A 23836-nucleotide genomic window follows, 5' to 3' on the forward strand; every position below is an offset into this window, starting at 1 on the left:
AATGGGAGATTGTGGTGGATGGTTGAGAGGTGGTGGTGGTGGTAGCTTTGGTGTAGATATGATGTTCCTGGACGAATGCGCGGGATGGTGTTAGACGCATGGTGTCAGCAGGTGGATTGAGTGGTATATGGTGGTGTCAAGAGGTGAAGTTGGAGGAGTGATGTCCAAAATGCATAACTAAAACGAGAGAGAAATGAGCGATGTCGCGATGATGTCAGGAGAACGTGTCAGATGGGTAGTGCCAGGCAGAAAACGGTGTCAGAGAACAGCGTTAGCGTGAGGTGTTAGTTTGTGGAAGCCATGAGTGGTGTCAGGGACGGCACTAGACATATGACTGGTGTGAGTCAGGGATCAAACTAGACATATGGTTAACGTGTCTCAATCAGCGAGACTTCCAATATATGAAAGCTCACATATAATGGCTTTTGAAGGGGAGGGAGGGGCTTTGACCTCCACTGTGTGTACTGTATGTGTGCTTATGTACGTATGTACCTATGTGTATGCATGTGTGTGTGTGTGTGTGTGTGAGTGTGTGTGTGTGTGTGTGTGTGTGTGTGTGTGTGTGTGTGTGTGTGTGTGTGTGTGAATAATAGTTTAAACTCTTCTGAGTTGGAAGCTGCACCAATTTTGGCCCCGTGCCTGTTCCCCCTCTGGGCTCCACATGTGAACACCACTTCTGGCACCATTACTCGTCCCATCCTCCACACCTGGCCTCATTCCTAATCCCCCACCCTACCCTCATTTAAGCCCACACCTAGCCCCATTCCTCGCTCTCCACACCTGGCTGGTGTTACGCCTCACACCACACCTGGGCCGGTACTGCACCTGGACTAACACATGGTTCTCTATTTGGTCTCCACACTACATGCCCCAGACCTGATGCCGTGCTTCGTTCAACATCTGACTTCCCTCACAGCGCTTCGACCACCAGTATACCTTTTCTAATACCTGTTTCTTCATGAAAGCCTCCAGACTTTACCCCCACAGACCAACAAGCTGGTAGCATTCCCCACCTGGCACCAGGCTCCACACCAGATACCAAACACCAGGTCCTCCATCCCTCCATGTACGTACATACATCCTATGCCCCTACCTCTCAGCCACACACAAGCAGGGCATCAGTACCCACTGAGTCTCGACCATCCGCCGGAACACCGTACGCTCTCGCTTTCTCTAAATTTCCTGCATCACTTGTGAAAGTTATAAAGTCTGTGTTGCCTCACACTAAAGTATGTATATGTATATACCACGTTTACCTTAATATACAGACATACGAGAGAGTGATGGAGAGTCATTTGATTAGTCTGAAACGAAATGATACATGTGTCAAACAGATAATGCAGTGGTTGTATAGTATGTCTCCATGATACGTACAAGGCTGAAGAAAAGTGTGAAGGAGGGAGGGAGGGAGGATTTTGGGTGGAGAGCATCAAGTACACATGAGACCCACACAACAGAGGACCTGGGTGTTTATGACGAAATTATCTGCTGGAGGGCAATACATGGGAAAGCCAGATAATGGAACACTTGATGGTCTATGACGAGGTTATCTACTGGAGGACAGTACATGGGAAAGCTAGATAACAGAAGACCCGATGGGCTATGACGAGACTATCTGCTGGAGGACAGTGCATGGTAAAGCCAGATGACACAAGACCACTAGTATCAGTAACCTAAATTCCTAGTCTAGATCGACAGACAAGGTTAGTAAACCAGAGTGTGTCCACCTGAGGTATGCCGAAGGAGGAAGCGTGGAAGGAAGGAGAAGACTTTGGGAGGAGCTTCACCTGCAGTAGGAGGGGTTGGCTCCACACCAAACAGGAGGTAAGGACGTACAATCGAGTAACTGTGGGTCATCGATCACATCACACCCTACATGGATTGCCTCCCTCCAGCGTCCACAAGAAGGAGTGGGATGAATGACTACAGCTTATTCATCATGGGGTCGGGATGACCAAAACACTGCATACCGTAGAGCGGGCTGACCGCTCGCTGAACAACGTGGAACATGTTGGCAAAAACTTACATGACAAAAAGTTGGTATGACCAATATATATATATATATATATATATATATATATATATATATATATATATATATATATATATATATATATTATAGCTTTTTTATTATACTTCGTTGCTGTCTCCCGCGTTAGCAAAGTAGCGCAAGGAAACAGACGAATGAAAGGCCCAACCCACCCACATACACATGTATATACATACACGTCCACACACGCAAATATACATACCTATACATCTCAACGTATATATATATATATATATATATATATATATATATATATATATATATATATATATATATATATATGTATGTACACACACACAGACATATACATATATACACATGTACATAATTCATACTGTCTGTCCTTATTCATTCCCATCGCCACCCCGCCACACATGAAATGAAAACCCTCTCCCCCCGCATGTGCTCGAGGTAGCGCTAGGAAAAGACAAAAAAGGCCACATTCGTTCACACTCAGTCTCTAGCTGTCATGTATAATGCACTGAAACCACGGCTCCCTTTCTACATCCAGGCCCCACAAAACTTTTCATGGTTTACCCAAGACGCTTCACATGCCCTGGTTCAATCCATTGACAGCACGTCGACCCCGGTATACCACATCGTTCCAACTCACTCTATTCCTTGCACGCCTTTCTACCTCCTGCATGTTCAGGCCCCGATCACTCAAAATCTTCTTCACTCCATCTTTCCACCTCCAGTTTGGTCTCCCACTTCTCGTTCCCTCCACCTCTGACACATATATCCTCTTTGTCAATCTTTCCTCACTCATTCTCTCTCCATGTGACCAAACTATTTTAATACACCCTCCTTTACTCTTTGCTCTCTCTACCACACTCTTTTTATCAATACACATCTCTTACTCTTTCATTACTTACCAGATTAAACCACCTTACACCACATACTGTCCTCAAACATTTCATTTCCAACATATCCACCCACCTCCGCACAACCCTATCTATAGCCCATGCATCCCAACCATATAAAATTGTTGGAACCACTATTCCTTCAAACATACCCATTTTTGCTTTCCGAGATAACGTTCTCGCCTTCCACACCTTCAACGCTTCCAGAGCCTCCACCCCCTTCCCCACCCTCTGACTTACTTCCGCTTCCACGGTTCCATCTGTTGCCAAATCCACTCCCAGATATGTAAAACACTTCACTTCCTACAGTTTTTCTCCATTCAAACTCATCTCCCAACTGACTTGTCCCTCAACCCTACTGAACCTAATAATCTTGCTTTTATTCACATTTTCTCTCAACATTCTTCTTTCACACACTTTACCAAACTTAGTCACCAACTTCTCCAATTTCTCACCCGAATCAGCCACCAGCGCCGTATTATCAGCGAACAACAACTGACTCACTTCCCAAGCTCTCTCATCCGCAACAGACTGCATACTTGCCCCTCTCTCCGAAACTCTTGCATAATATATATATATATATATATATATATATATATATATATATATATATATATATATATATATATTTTATATTTATTTATTATACTTTGTCGCTGTCTCCCGCGTTTGCGAGGTAGCGCAAGGAAACAGACGAAAGAAATGGCCCAACCCCCCCCCCCATACACATGTATATACATACGTCCACACACGCAAATATACATACCTACACAGCTTTCCATGGTTTACCCCAGACGCTTCACATGCCTTGATTCAATCCACTGACAGCACGTCAACCCCGGTATACCACATCGATCCAATTCACTCTATTCCTTGCCCTCCTTTCACCCTCCTGCATGCTCAGGCCCCGATCACACAAAATCTTTTTCACTCCATCTTTCCACCTCCAATTTGGTCTCCCTCTTCTCCTTGTTCCCTCCACCTCCGACACATATATCCTCTTGGTCAATCTTTCCTCACTCATCCTCTCCATGTGCCCAAACCACTTCAAAACACCCTCTTCTGCTCTCTCAACCACGCTCTTTTTATTTCCACACATCTCTCTTACCCTTACGTTACTCACTCGATCAAACCACCTCACACCACACATTGTCCTCAAACATCTCTTTTCCAGCACATCCATCCTCCTGCGCACAACTCTATCCACAGCCCACGCCTCGCAACCATACAACATTGTTGGAACCACTTTTCCTTCAAACATACCCATTTTTGCTTTCCGAGATAATGTTCTCGACTTCCACACATATATATATGTGTGTGTGTGTGTGTGTGTGTGTGTGTGTGTGTGTGTGTGTGTGTATATATATATATATATATATATATATATATATATATATATATATATATATATATATATATATATATATATATATATCCCTGGGGATAGGGGATTAAGAATACTTCCCACGTATTCCCTGCGTGTCGTAGAAGGCGACTAAAAGGGGAGGGAGCGGGGGGCTGGAAATCCTCCCCTCTCGTGTTTTTTTTTTTTTTTTTTTTTTTTTTTTTTTTTTTAATTTTCCAAAAGAAGGAACAGAGAATTGGGCCAGGTGAGGGTATTCCCTCAAAGGCCCAGTCCTCTGTTCTTAATGCTACCTCGCTAACGCGGGAAATGGCGAATAGTTTAAAAGAAAGAAAAATATATATATATATATATATATATATATTATCCCTTAGGATAGGGGAGAAAGAATACTTCCCACGAAATCCCTGCGTGTCGTATAAGGCGACTAAAAGGGGAGGCAACGGGGGGTTGGAAAACTTCCCCTCTCGTTTTTAATTTTTCAAAAGAAGGAACAGAGAAGGGAACCAAGTGAGGATTTGCCTCAAAGGCTCAGTCTTCTGTTCTTAACGCTACCTCGCTAACGCGGTAAATGGCGAATAGTAATATATATATATATATATATATATATATATATATATATATATATATATATAGTGTGTACTCACAACATGTAATAAATTGGTCACTGCATTCATTACATGTAGTCGGTCAAGTTAAGCACCCAACAGACGTGGTGAGCTAAGGGTGGCACTGTACGTATGCTTGGATGGCCTGACCTCCACACACACACACACACACACACACACACACACACATTCAGGCGTGGTGTGGGGAGGAGGGCGGTGTCAGCAGATCCTGCAGACCAGTCGTCCTATCCGAGTTTCTCGACGAGGTAATGCACGCTTTGCCTGCCTTAGCTTAGCTATGTGAAACGTGGGAGGGTATTTCGTGCCTTCAGTCTGGCGCAGAGCGGTTCTCGAGCCCCAGGCTATACTTACCACAGCTATCATGGCTTCCCCCCCCCACCCTCGCTCTTCCTTGTACACTTTAAATAGCCTTATTAGCTTTCCCCCCCCCCCACCCCCAGTGCACCTAACGCAGCTATCGCGCCTTTCATCTCCTTCCTCGTACACCTAAGAAATACTATCATAGTTTGCCCCCTTATCTCCTTGCACACCTAACGCAGCCATCATACCTTCCCCTACCTCTATACTAGCTGTCAAAGCTTCCCCTACCTCCCTGTACATCTTAATACAACTATCATAGCTTCCCCCTACCTTACGGTACAGCTAACACGGCTAAGCTAGCCTCCTCTGCCTCTTTGGACATGCAATAATACACCTTGGCTGTGTTTAGAACGGCCTGTCTTGGATCGCCCACACGAGACTATTGGGGCGCTGGGGGAATGTGTATAAGCCAGGCCCGCTCCAAAAGCCGACCGCTCCAGGTCGCGCCGCTCCTGGTGTGTGTGTGTGTGTGTGTGTGTGTGTGTGTGTGTGGGACATGGTCACCCCCGACATTCCCCCGCGTGAACCACTTAGCCACATCCGGGCGTGTGAAATTTCCGGGCTATATACCCTAACCCCAACTAACCCCCCCTACCACCTACATGGCCCGCCCTGTGAGGGGGGGCTTATGAGGGACATGCGAAGGGTGTCGGGCCAGCGGAGGCAAGCGGCAATGTCTCCGACAACGTAAGAGCCGTCAGCTGACTTGGGGAGGGGGGGCTCCTCGCTACGAACACGCTCGGGGTGTGTTACGTGTGTCGCTGGCGTACGTTCAGCACCATGTGCTCCACTGCACGCGAACGTCAGGCGGGGAGAGAGAGAGAGAGAGAGAGAGAGAGAGAGAGAGAGAGAGAGAGAGAGAGAGAGAACGCGCGGACCTGCGACGAATCTATGCCTCTGGACAGAACTCATGCGTAGTGCGTCACCGTCTATCGTGTTTGTGTTACGAGAGAGAGACGCAGTGAGGGGGAACAGACCGACAGATGGAGCGGAATGCGTAGATGCATGTCACCGTTTAGATAAATATGGGCCAAAAAAAAAAAAGGAAAAGGATAAGAATAGCACACACTGGATAAAGACAGGAAAGACTAAAGAGAATGGAAGAGTAAATAAGAGACCCCATTGTGGAGCATATGCTGCACTGCATTCCATTGACACACATAATAAGGCACCTCTGCCTCTGTATGTGTGTGTGTGTGTGTGTGTGTGTGTGTGTGTGTGTGTGTGTGTGTGAGTGTGTGTGTGTGTTACCTGATGACTCAAGTGGCGTGCTAACAGCAGTAATGGTTTCTTGGGTTATAACTGTCTTCCGTCTCTTATGTTCCGTTTGCGTCGTACTTTCTTTGCTGTGTCACTAGATTTAACTCCTCATATGTTGCCCAACTCAAACAACTTTTGCCAGTGGTTTACTTGTGTGCGTGTTTTGTGTGTGTGTGTGTGTGTGTGTGTGTGTGTGTGTGTGTGTGTGTGTGTGTGTGTGTGTGTGTGTGTGTGTGTGTGTGTGTGAGTGTAATTACCTATTTGTACGAGACACATAGGCAATGACACAAGAAATGTGATCTCACGAGTGTAGAATCCCCTCCCCGTACCTTATGAATACACACACACACACACACACACACACACACACACACACACACACACACATACACAAACAAACAAACACACATTCACATACATAAACTCGTACAGCCAAAAAACATCTACACACAAGCAAGTAGCGTCATACAGATACATTATATGTATAAACATATTCTTTTTTATACATATTCGCTATTTCCCGCGTTAGCGAGGTAGCGTTAAGAACAGAGGACTGAGCCTTAGAGGGAATATCCTCACTTGGCCTCCTTCTCTGTGTCTGTATAAGTCTGTGGTTGAGTGCAATGACCAACATTTTGTAATTACCTATTTATACAGTACGGGGGAGGGAATTCTATACTCGTGGGGATGGGCCCCATCTCTTTAGCCTTCTCTACTATACCATACAATTTTTCAAACTGCCCACATACACACTTCCATCACTAAGCCTAATCCATTCATCCACCACGCCCGTGTTATAAAAGTACTCTTCTCTACATATTTCGAAGAACTGATCACTGTTTACGTAATCAAATTGGTTTAAAACAAAGAAAAAAAAACTCAGAGGTTGTGATCATATCATCTCTCGTTCTTCTTTCCTTCACAGCTGACAAATCTATAAGGCTTCTGGCTCTACCTTGTAACTCAGCTCCCTTATTTCTGATACTATCTTCTTCGATCTCCTTTACACCTTCTCTATTAGCTCTTCGCGCTTCTTCCGGTGCAGCGACCAAACTCGAGAAGCATTTTATTGTTTTGGCCTTAAGCTGGATGTGCACGTGTTCGTGTTTATGCCTCCTGGCTACAATTTCGAAATCATTTTCGATTGCTCCTAAATCAATGCTAGTGTTTCAGTAGCAACGTAAATACTATTATATACTAAGCGTCCACGACAAATCTTCCGTTTCTGGCAAAGTAGATTGGTCTCAACTCCTTTATTTATAAGGAAAATGACGAGACAAAAAACACGTTATAGATGATTTATGATATATTCGCGTGCGAGGCATTACGATTACGAATACGTTATTTACGACGCATTGCAAAGATAGATGGACCGAGAGACCGAGTTTGTGAATGAGCTCGTGTGAATGGCAGGTGGCATTTATACCGAGCGAGAAACTCACTAAATCCAAGTTCCCCCAAGAGGTCAGACCTTAGTGGCTCCTCCTTTACTGCTCAGTCCCCGACTGGTCAGTCCCCTAGTGGTTAGTCCCCAACTGACTGGTCAGTCCCCGAGTGGTTAGTCCCCAACTGATCAGCCCCCGATTGGTCAGTCCCCTAGTGCTCAATCTCCGACTGGTCAGTCCCCTAGTGGTCAGTCCACGACTGGTCAGTCCCCGACTGGTCAGTCCCCTAGTGGTCAGTCCACGAGTGGTCAGTCCACCTTGTGGTGAGGCAAAAGTCTGGCTACTGGCCGAGCTTCTGCTGGCGGAGGACAGAGAGTCGTCCTCATTTACCTCTCCTCATTGCCCTCCTCATCACCACTCACACCTCACCCCCAGATGCGTGTGTGTGTCTCCCTCTCTCTCATCATCATTCCCCTACATGCCCTACAGTAAGAGAACATCCCCCTAAACCTCAGTTAGTGACTGGAGGGCACCCACTTGGGGAGGGAGGGGAAGAAGAAACGACGGGGTATAAACATCCTAGGATACGAGTAACTGGCAACTCAGTCTTACGAGGTCAGAAGAATACAGCCGAAAGGTATAAAAGTACATCTCGGTTGCCGACACTTTAGTTCCCCCTCAGTCAGGCCAATCAGCAAGTGCCAGGAGAGCTCCTTTATAAGTATGTAAGTAACTTTTACGTCTGTGTCCCTCGCTTTCCCACTTACAAACCCCTTCTTCCCTATAAATGATACTTCTTTTACCTGTGCGTCGCAAGGGATGAAAAAGCAAAAAAATAAATAAATGTATATATATATATATATATATATATATATATATATATATATATATATATATATATATATATATATATTAATACATCCAGATGTCTTGCCTTGTTAATGCCTGTATTGAGAACCGCAAAAGAAAAATCGATGGTCAAAATAAGCCATTTAAACCTATGACCAGTGACAGGAAAATGTGAAAAAAAATATATATGTGTGTGTGTGAGAAATCTCACCATTATCATGAAGTGTCGACTTCGTTCGACCCGAAACGTACTCGACCCGCCAGAGTCTGAGTCGACTATATCCTCTATGTGCGTGCGCGCGAGCCGAGCACATCGACCCCTACCAGGGGTTGGGAGTGAGTGAGGTAGGGAGGGAGGGAGAGGCGGTGCGCGGGGTGGGACATGATCTCACTCAAGATCGAGGTCACGGGCGCTGGGCAGGTGAGAGTATATATAGCGGAGCGGCGCAGACCGCTGGTTCAGTCACCTCCAGACGCGCACGCTGTGAGTATGTCTCGAGCAAGGTAGCGACCACTGGCCACTTTAAGGGGCTGGCGGGTGTAACCTCTCATGTCTTGCACATTTTTAAGATATATCTGTATATTTACAAATACCTCATTACGAGGTTTTTTTATATATATATAAATATAATCAATATATACATATACTATTTTATAATGGAATTTGAAAGCCGATTTTTAAATGAAGACAATTTCGTGTGTTTTGGTAACTGGATGACAATAATCCATTTTTCTTCTTCCGTTTCTTCGTGTCCCTCCCCACCTCTCCCGCACACACACAGAGTCATGAAGTTGTTGTGGCTCAGCATCCTGGTGGCGGGCCTGGCGCTGGCCAAGGAAGACGAGAAGACCAGCGACCTTCAGGATATACAAGGGAGGCAGGTGAGTGTCGCGTTCTACACACACACACACACACACACACACACACACACACAACACGTGCCTTCTACCGCTTCTTCTACTTGCTACTAACTCTTTCTTTCTCTTTTTTCTACACATACACACACACACACACACACACACACACACTCACACTCACTTTGTTCTTGTGTGTTACTTGCGCTGCTTTTTCTGATACTTGGCTTTTGGTTGCATGTATCATTTTCTGTTTCTGTTACTCTTTACCCATCTCTTCTAGTTACTTCACTCTCTCATTACCCATACCCCAAGCGTTACTTGTTCTCAAACGTTACCTTGACGACTCTATACCCCCGTGTCTCCTGTTACTGTTACTTTAATGACTCTCCAACCTGTTCCTCGTGTGACTGTTACGTGATCTCATGCCTCTTGTGTTACCAACTCTACTTTTTCTCCATCATCGTTAGTCTCTGTGGTTACTATGTCTTTGCGATAATAACACTAGTCGCATTGTATCTTGTGATAATGGGAATTACTTTAACAACCTTCTATCCCGTCTCTCGTCCATCTGTTACTGTAACAGGCGCTACTTACTGTACCTACTCTTCGCCTTTGGCTACGTATTATTGTATCTTTCTATAAGGCAGTGATCAGTCCACTCTATGTGTTACTTTTACTTATTCTGTCCGCACTTCACCCCAGTTGGTACAGCTCCACACAGCTCACTTTGTCATGTACCTTCTGTTAAGTGTTACTTTAGAGACCTTATACCCTTCGAAGTGTGGCGAGTTCATTTACCTGTAGCTTCTTATCTCTGTGTTCCCGTGCCTTACACTAGTGTTACTTACTCACAAGTAGACCAAAACCTAAGCAAATCGCTATATATATATATATATATATATATATATATATATATATATATATATATATATATATATATATATATATATATACACACACACACATATTGGTACTACTGGATTACACTTGAAAGTGACTACACTACGAGTGAACGAAAAGGCGTAAAGGAATCTAACCTTTTCGAGGATCTTCGTGCGCCAAAGGAGCACATCATTTCCCTGCACCTGCGTGGAGTGCAGCCTCTATAGATATATAGATAAGACAGACAGAGACAGATGATTGACAGATAGATAGATAGATACATAGATAGTATGATAGATGACAGATAGATATAGATAAGATTGAGAGCCAATCAATGATGTATATGGCAGAGGAAGCGAGAGACAGGATGGCTTGAAGGTCAGTCTAACATTGGAGGACCTTGTGCATTGCCCACCTGGGTGTGGACATGGCGTCATCACACGGCACAGCAGGGGCTGGAGCGGGTCGTGGGGTGGGAGAGAAGACGAGTCTCCTGGGTGTACTACTACATGTATATATATGTGTTGTGTGCATAGTGTGTGTAACTGTCTACATGTGATGGTTTATATATGTGTTTGTGTTGTATTGTGTGTGCAGCTGTCTACATGTGATTGTTTTTATGTGTTTGTGTTGTATTGTGTGTACAGCTGTCTACATGTGATGGTTTATATATGTGTTTGTGTTGTATTGTGTGTACAGCTGTCTACATGTGATGTACACAAACATATATGTGTTTGTGTTGTATAGTGTGTGTAACTGTCTACATGTGATTGTTTATATGTGTTTGTATTGTGTGTACAACTGTCTACATGTGATTGTTTTTATGTGTTTGTGATGTATAGTGTGTGTACCTGTCTACATGTGATTGTTTATATGTGTCTGTGTTGTACTGTGTGTGCAGCTGTCTACATGTGATTGTTTATATGTGTGTTTGTGTTGTATTGTGTGTGCAGCTGTCTAATGTGATGGTTTACATATGTGTTTGTGTTGTATTGTGTGTACAACTGTCTAAATGTGATTGTTTTTATGTGTTTGTGTTGTATTGTGTGTGCAGCTGTCTACATGTGATTGTTTATATGTGTGTTTGTGTTGTATTGTGTGTGCAGCTGTCTACATGTGATTGTTTATATGTGTGCTTGTATTGTATTGTGTGTGCAGCTGTCTAATGTGATGGTTTACATATGTGTTTGTGTTGTATTGTGTGTACAACTGTCTACATGTGATTGTTTTTATGTGTTTGTGTTGTATTGTGTGTGCAGCTGTCTACATGTGATTGTTTATATATGTGTTTGTGTGTATTGTGTATGCATCTGTCTACATGTGATTGTCTATATATGAGATTGTGTGCAGCTGTCTGCATGTGATTGTTTATATATGTGTTTATGTGTATTGTGTATGTATCTGTCTACATGTGATTGTCTATATATGAGATTGTGTGCAGCTGTCTACATGTGATTGTTTACTGGCTCATTAAGGGAGTTTTCAGAATTGTTGGTTCCCTTAAACCATCCTCCCTTTAATGGCATTGGGCTGTGTCTTCACCCTGTTTGGTAACAATGATCTTGCCTTTTATTTTTTTTCTTCTTTCCCACATCATCATCTATAAACTGCTTCAGGCTTAACCGTCTTTTGTCCTGCCTGTATCACAGAAATGATCGTGAACAATGTCGTCAAAGAGATTCAGTAGTCTGAAAAAAAGCTGTAACTATGACCCCTTTTGCCTTCCCTGTCTTGAATAGACACGTCAATGGTTACTGTCATCTCCCGTCCACCAGAGATGCTCATCGCTGACGGACAAAGAATCCAAACTCCTCTTTAGCCGATCCTATCTGTCTCCTGGAGTCTGGTGGCCAGAATCATGTTGAATACCCCAAAGCTCGCATCTTGTATACGTCACACATGTGTCTTTCGGAACATCTCCTCATCGACGTACTTTTGAGGGAGATTCTGAAATATATATATATATATATATATATATATATATATATATATATATATATATATATATATATATATATATGACTAGTAAATCATTCACTTCTTTTGTATAATTTTTTCCATCTCCCCTCATGTGGTAATAGAGAGAGAGAGAGAGAGAGAGAGAGAGAGAGAGAGAGAGAGAGAGAGAGAGAAAGAGAGAGAGAGAGAGAGAGAGAGAGAGAGAGAGAGAGAGAGAGAGAGAGAGAGAGAGAGACAGACAGACAGACAGACAGTCAGAGGATTTTTTTTGTCTTTTTTTGTAAACCCTCATCCAATAGATAGCCTGGCTGATGCGTCTTAAGAGATCTTCTCCTCAATGGTAGGCTTTTATACTCCTATAAGGCCTTGTGACATCATCCACTGACCTCTCTCTCTCTCTCTCTCTCTCTCTCTCTCTCTCTCTCTCTCTCACACACACACACAGACACACACACACTCTCTCTCTCTCTTTTCGGTTACTTAAATGTTATGACAAGTTATTCTCAAAACGTCTTCCAGAATGATAGAAAATGCTTGTGGTAATACCACTGTTTGCGATAACCGTGCCAACAGCAAAGCTTTCAAAAAAAAAAAAAATCTACCTTTTTTCTTTTATACTAATCACAAACTTGCTACAACTAGGACGTGTTGTTGTGTGATGCTGACAAGGAGGAGGAGGAGGAGGAGGAGGAGGAGGAGGAGGAAAGAAGAGGAGCAGGAGCAGGAGGAGGAAGAGGAGGAGGAGCAGGAGCAGGAGCAGGAGGAGGAGGAGGAGGAGGAAGAAGAGGAGCAGGAGCAGGAGAAGGAGGAGGAGCAGGAGGAGGAGGAAGAGGAGGAGGAGGAGGACGGTGTTGGTAACATTCATACGAAGTGCGCAAACTCCTCTCAGTAACCCCCCAACCCATCCCCACAACCCCCGCATCCCGCGTAACCTAGACGACTGCGCAGACAACACGAACGAGAGATAGATGATGACCAGACGAGATCTCTTGATATGTAAACATGGGCAGTAGTATGAATTCACCTTCTCAGATGCCAAGATTCTCAAGACTGAGGGTCGGGTTCAAAAAGTTTAGAGTTCAAACTTTTTTTTACAGAGGTCCAGAGTTAGAGGGGCAGTTCGTGCAGTAGTTCTCCAATCTCTGCCTATTCTCAGGTTTCTAACGAGCTGACCAACACGAAAATTAAAGTTTTGTCTTGTTATTTAATATAAAAAAAAATGACTGGATGAATGTTTTGGTCGCTTCATTTAGGGGAACTGAATGAATGTTTTCCTTCGTTATTTAGAGACCTATCTGCATGTTTTGTCTCATTATTTAGAAAATCGGGTGAATATTTTGTTTCGTTATCTAGAAAACCGGGGGAATATTTTGTCTCATTAGTTAGAAAACCGGGGGAATATTTTGGTCTCGTTATTTAGAAAACTGGGAGAATATTTTGGTCTCGTTATTTAGGAAACTGAGAGAATATTTTGGTCTCGTTATTTAGAAAACTGGGAGAATATTTTGTCTCATTATTTAGTTGACTAAATAAATAATGTCTTCTCTCGTTATCTAAAACACTAAATAAATGTCTGGTCTCGTTATCTACAACATTAAATGAATATTTTGCCTCGTGCTTTAGAACACTAAATCAGTCATTGGTCTCGTTATTTAGAGAACTGAATTAACGTTTCGCCTCGTTATTCATAGAAGTGAATGAACGTTCTGTCTTGTTATGTAAAGCAGTGAATGAATATCTTGTCTTATTAACTTCGAATATCTAAATACAAGTCATTTCTCTTGTCACCTTCAAACAAAAACAAAAAAAAATCAATATTCTGTCTCGTGAATCAATAAATCTTAGCGAATATTGTATCTCGCTGTCTCGAGAACTGGAAGAATATTTGGTCTCATGACCTCCGGGTACTGAATGAATATCTTCTCTCTTTCTGTCTCGTAGAAAACGGGTGTTGACACCGCCGCTGCCGCCACAGTGGCACAGAACGCCGTGGCCAACACGCAATCGCTCGTCACCGACGTCACCGACAATGTCCTCCTTCAAATAGGCAACGTCCTCCGGGGCATCGGGGCGATAGACCTGAAGAACATTGCCACAGATGGGACGAAGACGGGGCTCGGCGCTGCTGGAGCTGCCGGGGCTGTGGCTGCTGGAGGCCTCACGGCCCTGGGTGGCGCTGTAGCCGCAGCCAACGGCATCAAGACAGCGATCCTAACACTGGCCGGGTCGGGGCTGGACATTGCTAACTTCGTCTTGGCCATCATCGCCCTCGCCTTCTTGATCGGTAAGAGTCTTTCATTTTTCCAAAAGAAGGAACAGGGAAGGGGGCCAAGTGAGGATATTTCCCCTCAAAGGCTCAGTCCTCTGTTCTTAAAGCTCCCTCGCTAACGCGGGAGATGGCGATTAGTATATAAGAAAAATCATCTTAGACGTAATGTTATTCGCAAGTGATCGCTGATCCACTTAACTCTTTCTTGCAGCTTACCTGGTGCACACGGAGGGAGACATCAAGGGCCTGCTGGGCTACGAGTCCGGTAGCGGCAGCGGCAGCGGCAGCGGCTACTACCGTCGCGAGGACTACGAGCCATACAACGCCTACAGCAACTACGTCAGTACCGCCCGCGCCTTCCTGGACGCGCCCATTGTGCAGCAGCTGACAGCTATGGTGCACGACGCCATCACCAAGTACGACTAGAAGGGAGGTCCCTCGCGGACACCCTTGTAAACGTGACTAGGGAGGCGATGTGCTACCCCCCAAAAACCTGAAGGAAACCCTGTGTAATTTATGTCATATTTATTTGTTATACAACTGTTCATTCCTCTGAGGGCTGGTCCCTTCAGCAGGCGTCTTAACACAGTCCATAAGACAGACGATAAAAGGAAACAGAAACCTAAAGACAGACGACTTATATATATATATATATATATATATATATATATATATATATATATATATATATATATATATATATATATATATTCATTTGGGGGTTCGCCAGGGGCTCCCCGTCCAACGATCGACAGTTCGACGATGCACGCGTGTTCCCTCAAGAACCTGGACAGCCTCAAGACCTCGAAGACTCGTACCATCGGTAAAAGTCTTTCGGCGGGGCATCAACCATATGCTCTCTCTCTCTCTCTCTCTCTCTCTCTCTCTCTCTCTCTCTCTCTCTCTCTCTCTCTCTCTCTCTCTCTCTCTCTCTCTCTCTCTTCTCTCACGTCCATAATGACGACTCTTCCTCCTCCTCCTCCTCCTCCCTCGCACGACTTCCTGGACACCCCCTTACCACACCCCCCTCCTTTGACGTACCTGAACCTCCTTGTGTGAGAGATGCTTTAAGAGCGAAGCTTCTCCGTGTACATAAATCTGTATATTAAGCTTGACATTCCGCTCTCATGCACCTTCTGCTGGTGGGGGTCCCGTCACCTTGAAGCCACTTACCAACCAGTGGGTGACCGGGGGTCCCCATTAGCTTGACTCAAGTCACCGGACTTACGGATACAGACCGACGCTACAGACGAGCCAGTTTTGTACTTATTATATTTTTATATATAACATTTTTAACATAATAAACCTTACATGAATATGTCCTTTTCCTTAAGTTCCTCCTAAGTCTTCGGGTACGATAAGAGTCTGATGGAAAAGAAGACTCAACAAGCAACGGAATATACATACGCTCTTGTGTGTGTGTGTATATATATATATATATATATATATATATATATATATATATATATATACATATATATATATATATATATATATATATATATATATATATATATATATATATATATATATATATATATATATATATATATATATATATATGGTAATTACTGGAAATCATTGTGGAAAAGCAAGAAAATCTGGTCCTTTGACAGGATTCGAACCCAGTGCAGAAGTTTTGACTTCCGAAACTCTAATTGCTGTACTCTTTCATAAAATCTCGTTGGTCCGACAGCTAAAGGCTCTGCTTTCCATCTCTTTGAGCTGGGTTCGAACCCCACCTAAATCCTGGGATGTACAGAGTTAGATGTATTCATAGCTATCTCTGCACTTATGAGGATATTTGGATAGATAGATAAATGGATGGAGAGACAGACATAGATAGATAGATAGATAGATAGAGAGATAGATAGATACAGATAGAAAGACAGATAGACAGAAAAACAGATAGACAGATGGGGGCTAAAGTGAGCCACAGGGTGGAAGAAAGCGCCAAGGGTTTTGGGTGTATTAAGTAATATATGGGAGGAAAGTTCGCTGCCTGTGATAGCAAAGATAGGTATGTTTAAGGGTGTGGTGGTCCTCAAAGTGTTGCATGTACGTGCCTCGGGCCTTAATTCCAAAAGAGAGGATTATGAATTGCCTAAGAACAATAAGTAGTGTGAGATGGACTGATCGTGTGAGGATTATGAGTGAGAGAGAGAGAGAGAGAGAGAGAGAGAGAGAGAGAGAGAGAGAGAGAGAGAGAGAGAGAGAGATGTGGAAGTAAGAGAGTGAGCTAGATATGTTCGGGCATATAGAGAGGATGAGCGAAGAGAGGTTCATCTAAGCGAATTTTGGAAGATCTCTGAACGGGTGAGATGCGAGGGCAAAACACCTTTTTTAAGATAGAGCTGCTAAAGTTAATGGGACCCAGGAACACCACCTGTGAATATGAGAGACGTCGTATATAGGGAAACGGAAACGTATGAACACTGAAGGTAGGATGAAGCCTTTGAGAGGTGTTGAAGGACAAGAACATAATGCAGTAGAATTAAGAAGGCAGAGCAGAGTAAATGTGAGGAAAGACGTCGTTGACAAGGCGAAGAAGATTCAAATACTGTTCCGTTGATTCATCCGAAGCATTTATGATCACAGGTATTTGAACCAAAGAACTCAAAGAGATGTGTCTTTTTCTTCTTATGTTAGCTGAGATGGCACGAGCAGATGAGACCTTAATCAAGGCCATCTCATATATATATATATATATATATATTAGCCTGAGCCGGGTACCCATTTTATCAACCAATCCCTAGGAATGGATAAACAGCTAGGTTGACCGTTGAACTACTGTTGCATCCAGGACTCGAACCCATGCACTCGACCCTGGGCGGTCCACGAATGCGTCACGGCCAGGAACGCTAACCACTACACCACGGAAGTCCATATACTAAATTCTAAAGACATGTCCATCGTTACCTCTCACAACAACCGATAAATGGAATATGGAAAGACGACACCAGAAGCATCATGATCGTCAAGGGAGATGTAAGCAGACTCACGAGAGACTTGGAACCTTCTGCCACGCCTGGATGCCTTATCCAGAGCAACATCACGGAGGTGTGCGGGTCCATAACCACCCCAGTTGTGTTGGCATGCATGAGTCTACTGGAAGAGAGAGACGTAGCCTGAAGAAGAAGAAAACAGAGCACACCTGGTGCCCTGGAGGTGCCTATCAGCAGATGAGAGAGAGAGAGAGAGAGAGAGAGAGAGAGAGAGAGAGAGAGAGAGAGCAGTGATGATGTGAAGATCCTGGTGGATAGATTGGACGCAAGGCATCACGACAGCGACATGTACGCACACCATCACCAAGTAAAGCTTCAGGCCATTGCCATGCGTGGTCATCCCGTGGGTAAAGATGATCGAGAAGTACATACATACGCGAGTCCCTGCGCTGGAGGAAGTACCAGAGAGGCAGCCCCTGAGATTCCAAGGAGAGTCCTCCTCATATTTTTGACAGTGTGAGCACTCGCTCAGGAGAAATGAGCAGGTGTGAATGAACTGCTTTTTAATTTGGAACTCACAAAAGCACCTTCCTCATTCTCCTTCCATAGGGGACTGATTAGAAACTTAGATTCTAAAGTTAGCGTAAAAAAAAAAAAAAAGGCCCCCTTTTTTGTCGTAGTCATGATTAGCTAAATGGTTTGAAGCACGGGACACCTTTTTTTCTGAGGTTCCTTTTCAAATAAGGTAAGATGAATTATGGTGGACCGCTCCGCTCAGCCATAGAACTCTCGCTCTGCATCGTCTACACTGATTACATGCCGGAGGGATATGAATCACTCTTGAGTATATACAAATATACATATACAGTATGCCTAACATGCTTACAATTGGTGTATAAAAAGGTATTCAGAACTGTTGAAAGGTATTCAGAACCGTTGGAAAATCTACAAAAAGTATATATCATGTCGCGCTACAGCATTGGTCGGACATGTGGCAGATGAAAGTCAACTCCAGGAGCAAAATGCTGAAGATGTGAGTGACATGATAAAAAGAACAAATTACGGACAGTTGCCCAACCTCCGCCACAAACCACATCCGGGAGGTTTATGAAGTAGGTTCAACAATAAACTGGTCAGTGGGCGATATCTCCTACCTTCAAACACACCAGCCTAGTTACACTTCCTCAAAAAGGCGCCTAGATCTACGAGAGGAGGTGTAAAGGAGAGCAACATAGACATGAACATAGGGAAAGCTGAGCTACAGAGAGACAGACAGACATTCTTGTACGAGACCCGGAAGACAGAAGGAACAACAGGATTACAACTGACTCATTTGTTTTCATCAACAATGAGCAGTTCCTTGGAACAAGGACGAGCTAATGCAACTTGAAGGTACAGAGATTTATCTAAGGAAGAGAATGATTAATACAGATGGGATAAAATACTTGGGTGGCAATAAAGCTTCACACACACGATCAAGGTGCCCCAGTCCTCCCTCACAGTAAGGATCCATCGCAAAAACGAATGCATCACGCGTATCACACAGTTCCGGGTGGCATAACAATCACCAGTGGGAGCTGGGACGAGCGTATATATATGGCGCTACGCTACGCGAGAGCAACAGTGGTTCAAGGCTGATCAGCGTAGGGCATTACGAGGCAGACGACGGGAAGAACATCACTTCGTCTATGGAATGTAAATGCTGGGTTAATATGGATTAGGTTTCGCTTTCCGCCAATACTACGGCGGAATACATTCAAGGAGGAGAAAGTAAGGTGGAAGAGGAATACAGTATTATCGTAAGCGTTTCAATTTGTCACTGAGCAAATCTAAGATCGTATCCAAAGAAGAGAACAGACATTTATCTTTATCAAAAGACCGTATCCAAAGGCGAGAACAGACATTCATCTTTTTCAGTCATAAGACTGCTTATATTCATGCAGCTTTTCATATACGGGAATTCAAACAGCATCAGACCACTGGATCCTATTGTGGCTGTTTGTGATAGTATACGAGATCATAAGCTCATAGATTGAAGTGTTAAGATTAGAAAGTAACATATTACGAAGGTGCAAAGGTTCTAAATGCCACTGTATGTCCATATGGTTTTATACCCTCCCTTTTGGAAGCTTAAAGTCTATACCTTCTTCAGAGTTCTCTAAGGCTCACTGAGTCAATTTGACAGACTCATTTCTGCAGATGAATTCTAAAGAAATACAAGTTTACAATCACATTATTAACTTAAGAATGTAATATTCATCAATAGGCATGCTTCAGAAAAGCAAAATTGATAAATATTACATGAACTTGTAAGTTTCGGAACAATATTTTTCCAAGCTGGGGATGAAAGGGCCTGGTGGCTGTTTCGAGGGAAAAACTGCAGAAGTTGGTGACTGAGTTTGGAAAAGTGTGTGAATGGAGAAAGTTGAGAATATATGTAGATAAGAGCAAGGTTATTAGGGTAGAGGGACACGTTAACTGGGACAAGTTTGAATGGAGAAAAATTGGAAGTGAGGTGTTTTAGATATGTGGGTGTGGACTCAGCAGCGAATAGATCTATGGAAGGGGAAGTGAGTCACAGGGTGGGAAAGGGGGGCGAAGGTTCTGGGAGCGATGACGAATGTGTAGAAGGAGAGAACGTTATCTCGGAAAGCAAAAATGGGTATGTTTGAAAGAATAGTGGTTCCAACAATGTTATATGGTTGCGAGACATAGGCTATAGATAGGGTTGTATGGAGGAGAGTGGATGTGTTGGGAATGAAATGTTTGAGGACAATATGAGGTGTGAGGAGGTTTGATCGAGTAAGTAAGGAAAGGGTAAGAAAGATCTGTGGAAATAAAAACTGTGGTTGAGAGAGCCGAAGAGGGTACGTTGAAATGGTTTGGACATATGGAGAGAATGAGTGAGGAAAGATTGGCGAAGAGGATATATGTGTCAGAGGTGGAGGGAACGAGGAGAAGCGGGAGACCAAATTGAAGGTGGAAGGATGGAGTGAAAAAGATTTTGAGCGATCGGGGCCTGAACATAGAGGAGGGTGAGAGGCAAGCAAGGGATAGAGTGAATTGGAACGATGTGGTAAATCGGGGTAGACGTGCTGACAATGGACCGAATTAGGGAACGTGAAGCGTCTTGGGTAAACCATGGAAAGGTCTGTGGGGCCTGAATGTGGATAGGGAGCTGTGGTTTCCGTGCATTACACATGCCAGCTAGAGACTGAGTGTGAACGAATGTGGCCTTTTTTGTCTTTTCCTGGCGCTGCCTTGCTGAAGCAGAGGGTAGCGATGCTGTTTTCTGTGGGGCGGGGTAGCGCCAGGGATGGATGAAGGCAAGCAAATATGAATATGTACATGTGTATATATGTGTATATGTTGATATGTATATGTATATGTATGTATATGTACGTATATGTGTGTGTGTGTGTGTGTGTGTGTGTGTGTGTGTGTGTGTGTGTGTGTAAGTGGATGGGCCACATCTTCGTCTGTTGCCTGGCGCTATCTCGCTGACGTGGGCAACGGCGATCAAGAATAATGATAATAACACATATATTGAATATATCTTGCCGCTGTCTCAGCAGTCGTGGAGTAATCCTAAAAGCTGGAGAGAGTTGGGGCGGCGGGCGGCGAGAGGGAGACTCGTCTATGATGTCCAGACCTTGCTAGAAGAGGCGTCAGACGCCGCTCGATCGTCGTTACCTACATGTCCCACCAACCAACCAGCCACTTCGCTCGGGGGTAGTGAAGGCGGCGTCAGGTGAAACTTCTAAGAGGGAGAGTTGGGAGATTCCCCCAGACGGCTGTAGCTCCCTGGCCGTCTGTCTGTCTCAAGCAGAGGTGGGAGGCGGGAGGGAGGATGGAGCAGGATGCAATGCCAGCAATGTCGGGGTCAACAAAGACTCATTATGTTTACGAAGATTTTTTTTTTTTTCCACCCTCCTTTTCTCACTTCACTTTTCATTTTCTCGTGCTTGATCGCCGTTTCCCGCGTTCGGCAGTTAACGTCGCCAGGATCAGACGAAGAGAGGCCTCAATCGTTCACATTTCTTCTCCAGCTGGCATGTTTCATGCCCCGAGACCACAGCTCCCTATCCACATCCAAGCCATAGAGATCGATCCGTGGTTTACCTCGGACGCATCTCTCCTCTTACTGTACAAATAATAAACTACACACACACACACACACACACACACACACACACACACACACACACGATGCAAAGACTTACGAGGAAATCAATGAAGTTCATAATTATTTTCCCGGTAAAAGAGACCATAACTGACATCAATGAGATGGACTGGGGAACATTGTAGTGCCTGGAAAGCACTGGAATATATAGAAAAGACATTACGAGAATATTAAAGAGTCTTGAAACATATCAGGTTTATAATTTCAATGAGATTTTTTCTTTTCCATCGGAACTGAAGATGTGTACAGATACACTTTACAGTCCACTTGAAATGTCCTTCAAGATGCCGCTCGAGAAAGATGATGTGCCAAGGAAGGGGAAGATAGCAAACGCTAAGTGTGCCTCTTAAGAAACTAGGTATCCTGTTTAGGTGTCGAAATTTCTTTTCTTCTGAACAGTTGCTTCGTTTATACAAAGGATTGACTCGTCCTTGTATGGAGTACTGTTCTCACATCTGGGGAGGTTCTAGCTCTGCATCTTACTTGACAGAGGTGAGTCGAAAGCGGTCCGACTTATAAATTGTCTCAGGCTAACATCTAAGCTTGACTCTTTTGTCCTACGCCTCAATGTTGGTTTCCTTTCCCTCTTCTGTAGGTATTACCAGAGCTGGCTGCTTGTGTGCCCATACTACTAATTAGACCATGCAATACTTGGTTAGCTGCTGCGTCACATGATCATTGTGTGGCCATCGGCAACTCAAGGGTGGGCCGTTTTGATAACTTTCCCCACACCTTCAAGCTTTGGAACTCTCTACCCTCTCACCTCCTTCACAGTAACTATGATCCGACGCATTTTAAAGGACATGTTTTTCAGATCTTCCAAAATTCGTATATACTTTTCTTTGTCTCCTTTTTTTCCTTTCATAATCCTATCCATATTTCAATTAAGGCCAGGCCTTGATAGGGAATTTAGGTCGTGACTGGAGTTTCCAACATATAAGAAAAAATACTGATTCTTTAAAAGAAGAGACGGTGATGACGCGCTGACCCACAAGACAATCTCCCTGACAAGCAGGGTTGATAAAGATAATCAGAAACCAAACAGATGACTTTTCACAGAGACGACACTACTCCATCGAGAGGCAATACGTTTTCTGGAAAAGGAAATTATGTGTCACGAACCTCTTAGATTTCCAAATGAGAGTGAGCTCCGTTCTAGGTAAAAGAGGAGGCTGGGTGAATTGTACCATAAACTTCCTGAAAGAATTTGTCTCTGTAATACTAAGGACTTTGGTAAAGAAGCCGGATCCTCAGCCATGAATTAAATGAGCAAGAAACGAGTTGAAAAGAGAGAAAGGAAAAGTGTTTTTTTTTATAGAATGAGAATGTTGAATTAATGGGAAAGACTGAATTAAGAAAACAACAGACATAGACAGCATAGACAGCACACGGAAACCTGAACAGTTGTGTGATGCTAGGTATGTTCAAGGGATGGGACCCTTACGACTATGAAAGTTGCCTTACCGTACAGCGCGAACAGGCAGTTACACAACAGATAATTACATACAGGTGATCACATACAAACTTACCGCATCTTTACACATGCCGAACCACAGGACTTGCACGGCCTTCCACACACACACACACACACACACACACACACACACACACACATACATACATACACACACACACACACATACATACACACACACACAAACCCACACAAACATGCACACACACACACACACACACACACACACACACAAACAGGTCCTTACTCTCGTCAGTTTTCGCAGGGGTTAAGGCGAGGGTGGGCCGACCATGGGCATATAATTTTCCAAAACATTTTACTGGCTGCTTGTCCGCCTCGTGAATTTCATTCATTCACCAAAGAAGGAAAGTTGCCCGAGGACGAGAGTGATTTCAAGCAAGGCCGTCCGGACCACTGGACACACCTGGACACTGCTTGGAGAATGAAGTGGGTTTTTTTTGCCTTTGAGCAAACTGGCTTTTACATTTTATGGAATTCTTTGAGACC

At 43.9% G+C, this 23836-nt stretch overlaps 1 protein-coding gene across 3 annotated transcripts; it reads left to right on the forward strand.

The window, feature by feature from the left end:
* Nucleotides 1-8531: 8531 nt before the first annotated feature.
* Nucleotides 8532-16043, forward strand: LOC139762909 (uncharacterized). Of its 3 annotated transcripts, none has more exons than XM_071688166.1 (4): nt 8532-8635; nt 9542-9641; nt 14400-14742; nt 14939-16043. In XM_071688166.1, exons 2-4 carry the CDS (start codon nt 9546-9548, stop codon nt 15151-15153), a joined length of 654 nt encoding a protein of 217 aa, XP_071544267.1. In that variant the 5' UTR covers nt 8532-8635; nt 9542-9545; the 3' UTR covers nt 15154-16043. The 3 variants fall into 3 exon arrangements, with proteins under 3 accessions (XP_071544267.1, XP_071544257.1, XP_071544271.1); XM_071688156.1 differs by lacking the exon at nt 8532-8635 and adding an exon at nt 9127-9263; XM_071688170.1 differs by lacking the exon at nt 8532-8635 and adding an exon at nt 9195-9243.
* Nucleotides 16044-23836: the final 7793 nt, after the last annotated feature.

The sequence above is a fragment of the Panulirus ornatus genome, chromosome 3, assembly GCF_036320965.1.
Source record: "Panulirus ornatus isolate Po-2019 chromosome 3, ASM3632096v1, whole genome shotgun sequence".
Taxonomy (NCBI): domain Eukaryota; kingdom Metazoa; phylum Arthropoda; class Malacostraca; order Decapoda; family Palinuridae; genus Panulirus; species Panulirus ornatus.

Coding starts and splice junctions, on each gene's coding strand:
- LOC139762909 (XM_071688156.1), top strand. CDS start 9,142: ATGATCTCACTCAAGATCGAGGTCACGGGCGCTGGGCAGGTGAGAGTA. Junction 9,642..14,399: donor AGGATATACAAGGGAGGCAG/GTGAGTGTCGCG, acceptor TCTGTCTCGTAG/AAAACGGGTGTTGACACCGC. Junction 14,743..14,938: donor CGCCCTCGCCTTCTTGATCG/GTAAGAGTCTTT, acceptor TCTTTCTTGCAG/CTTACCTGGTGCACACGGAG.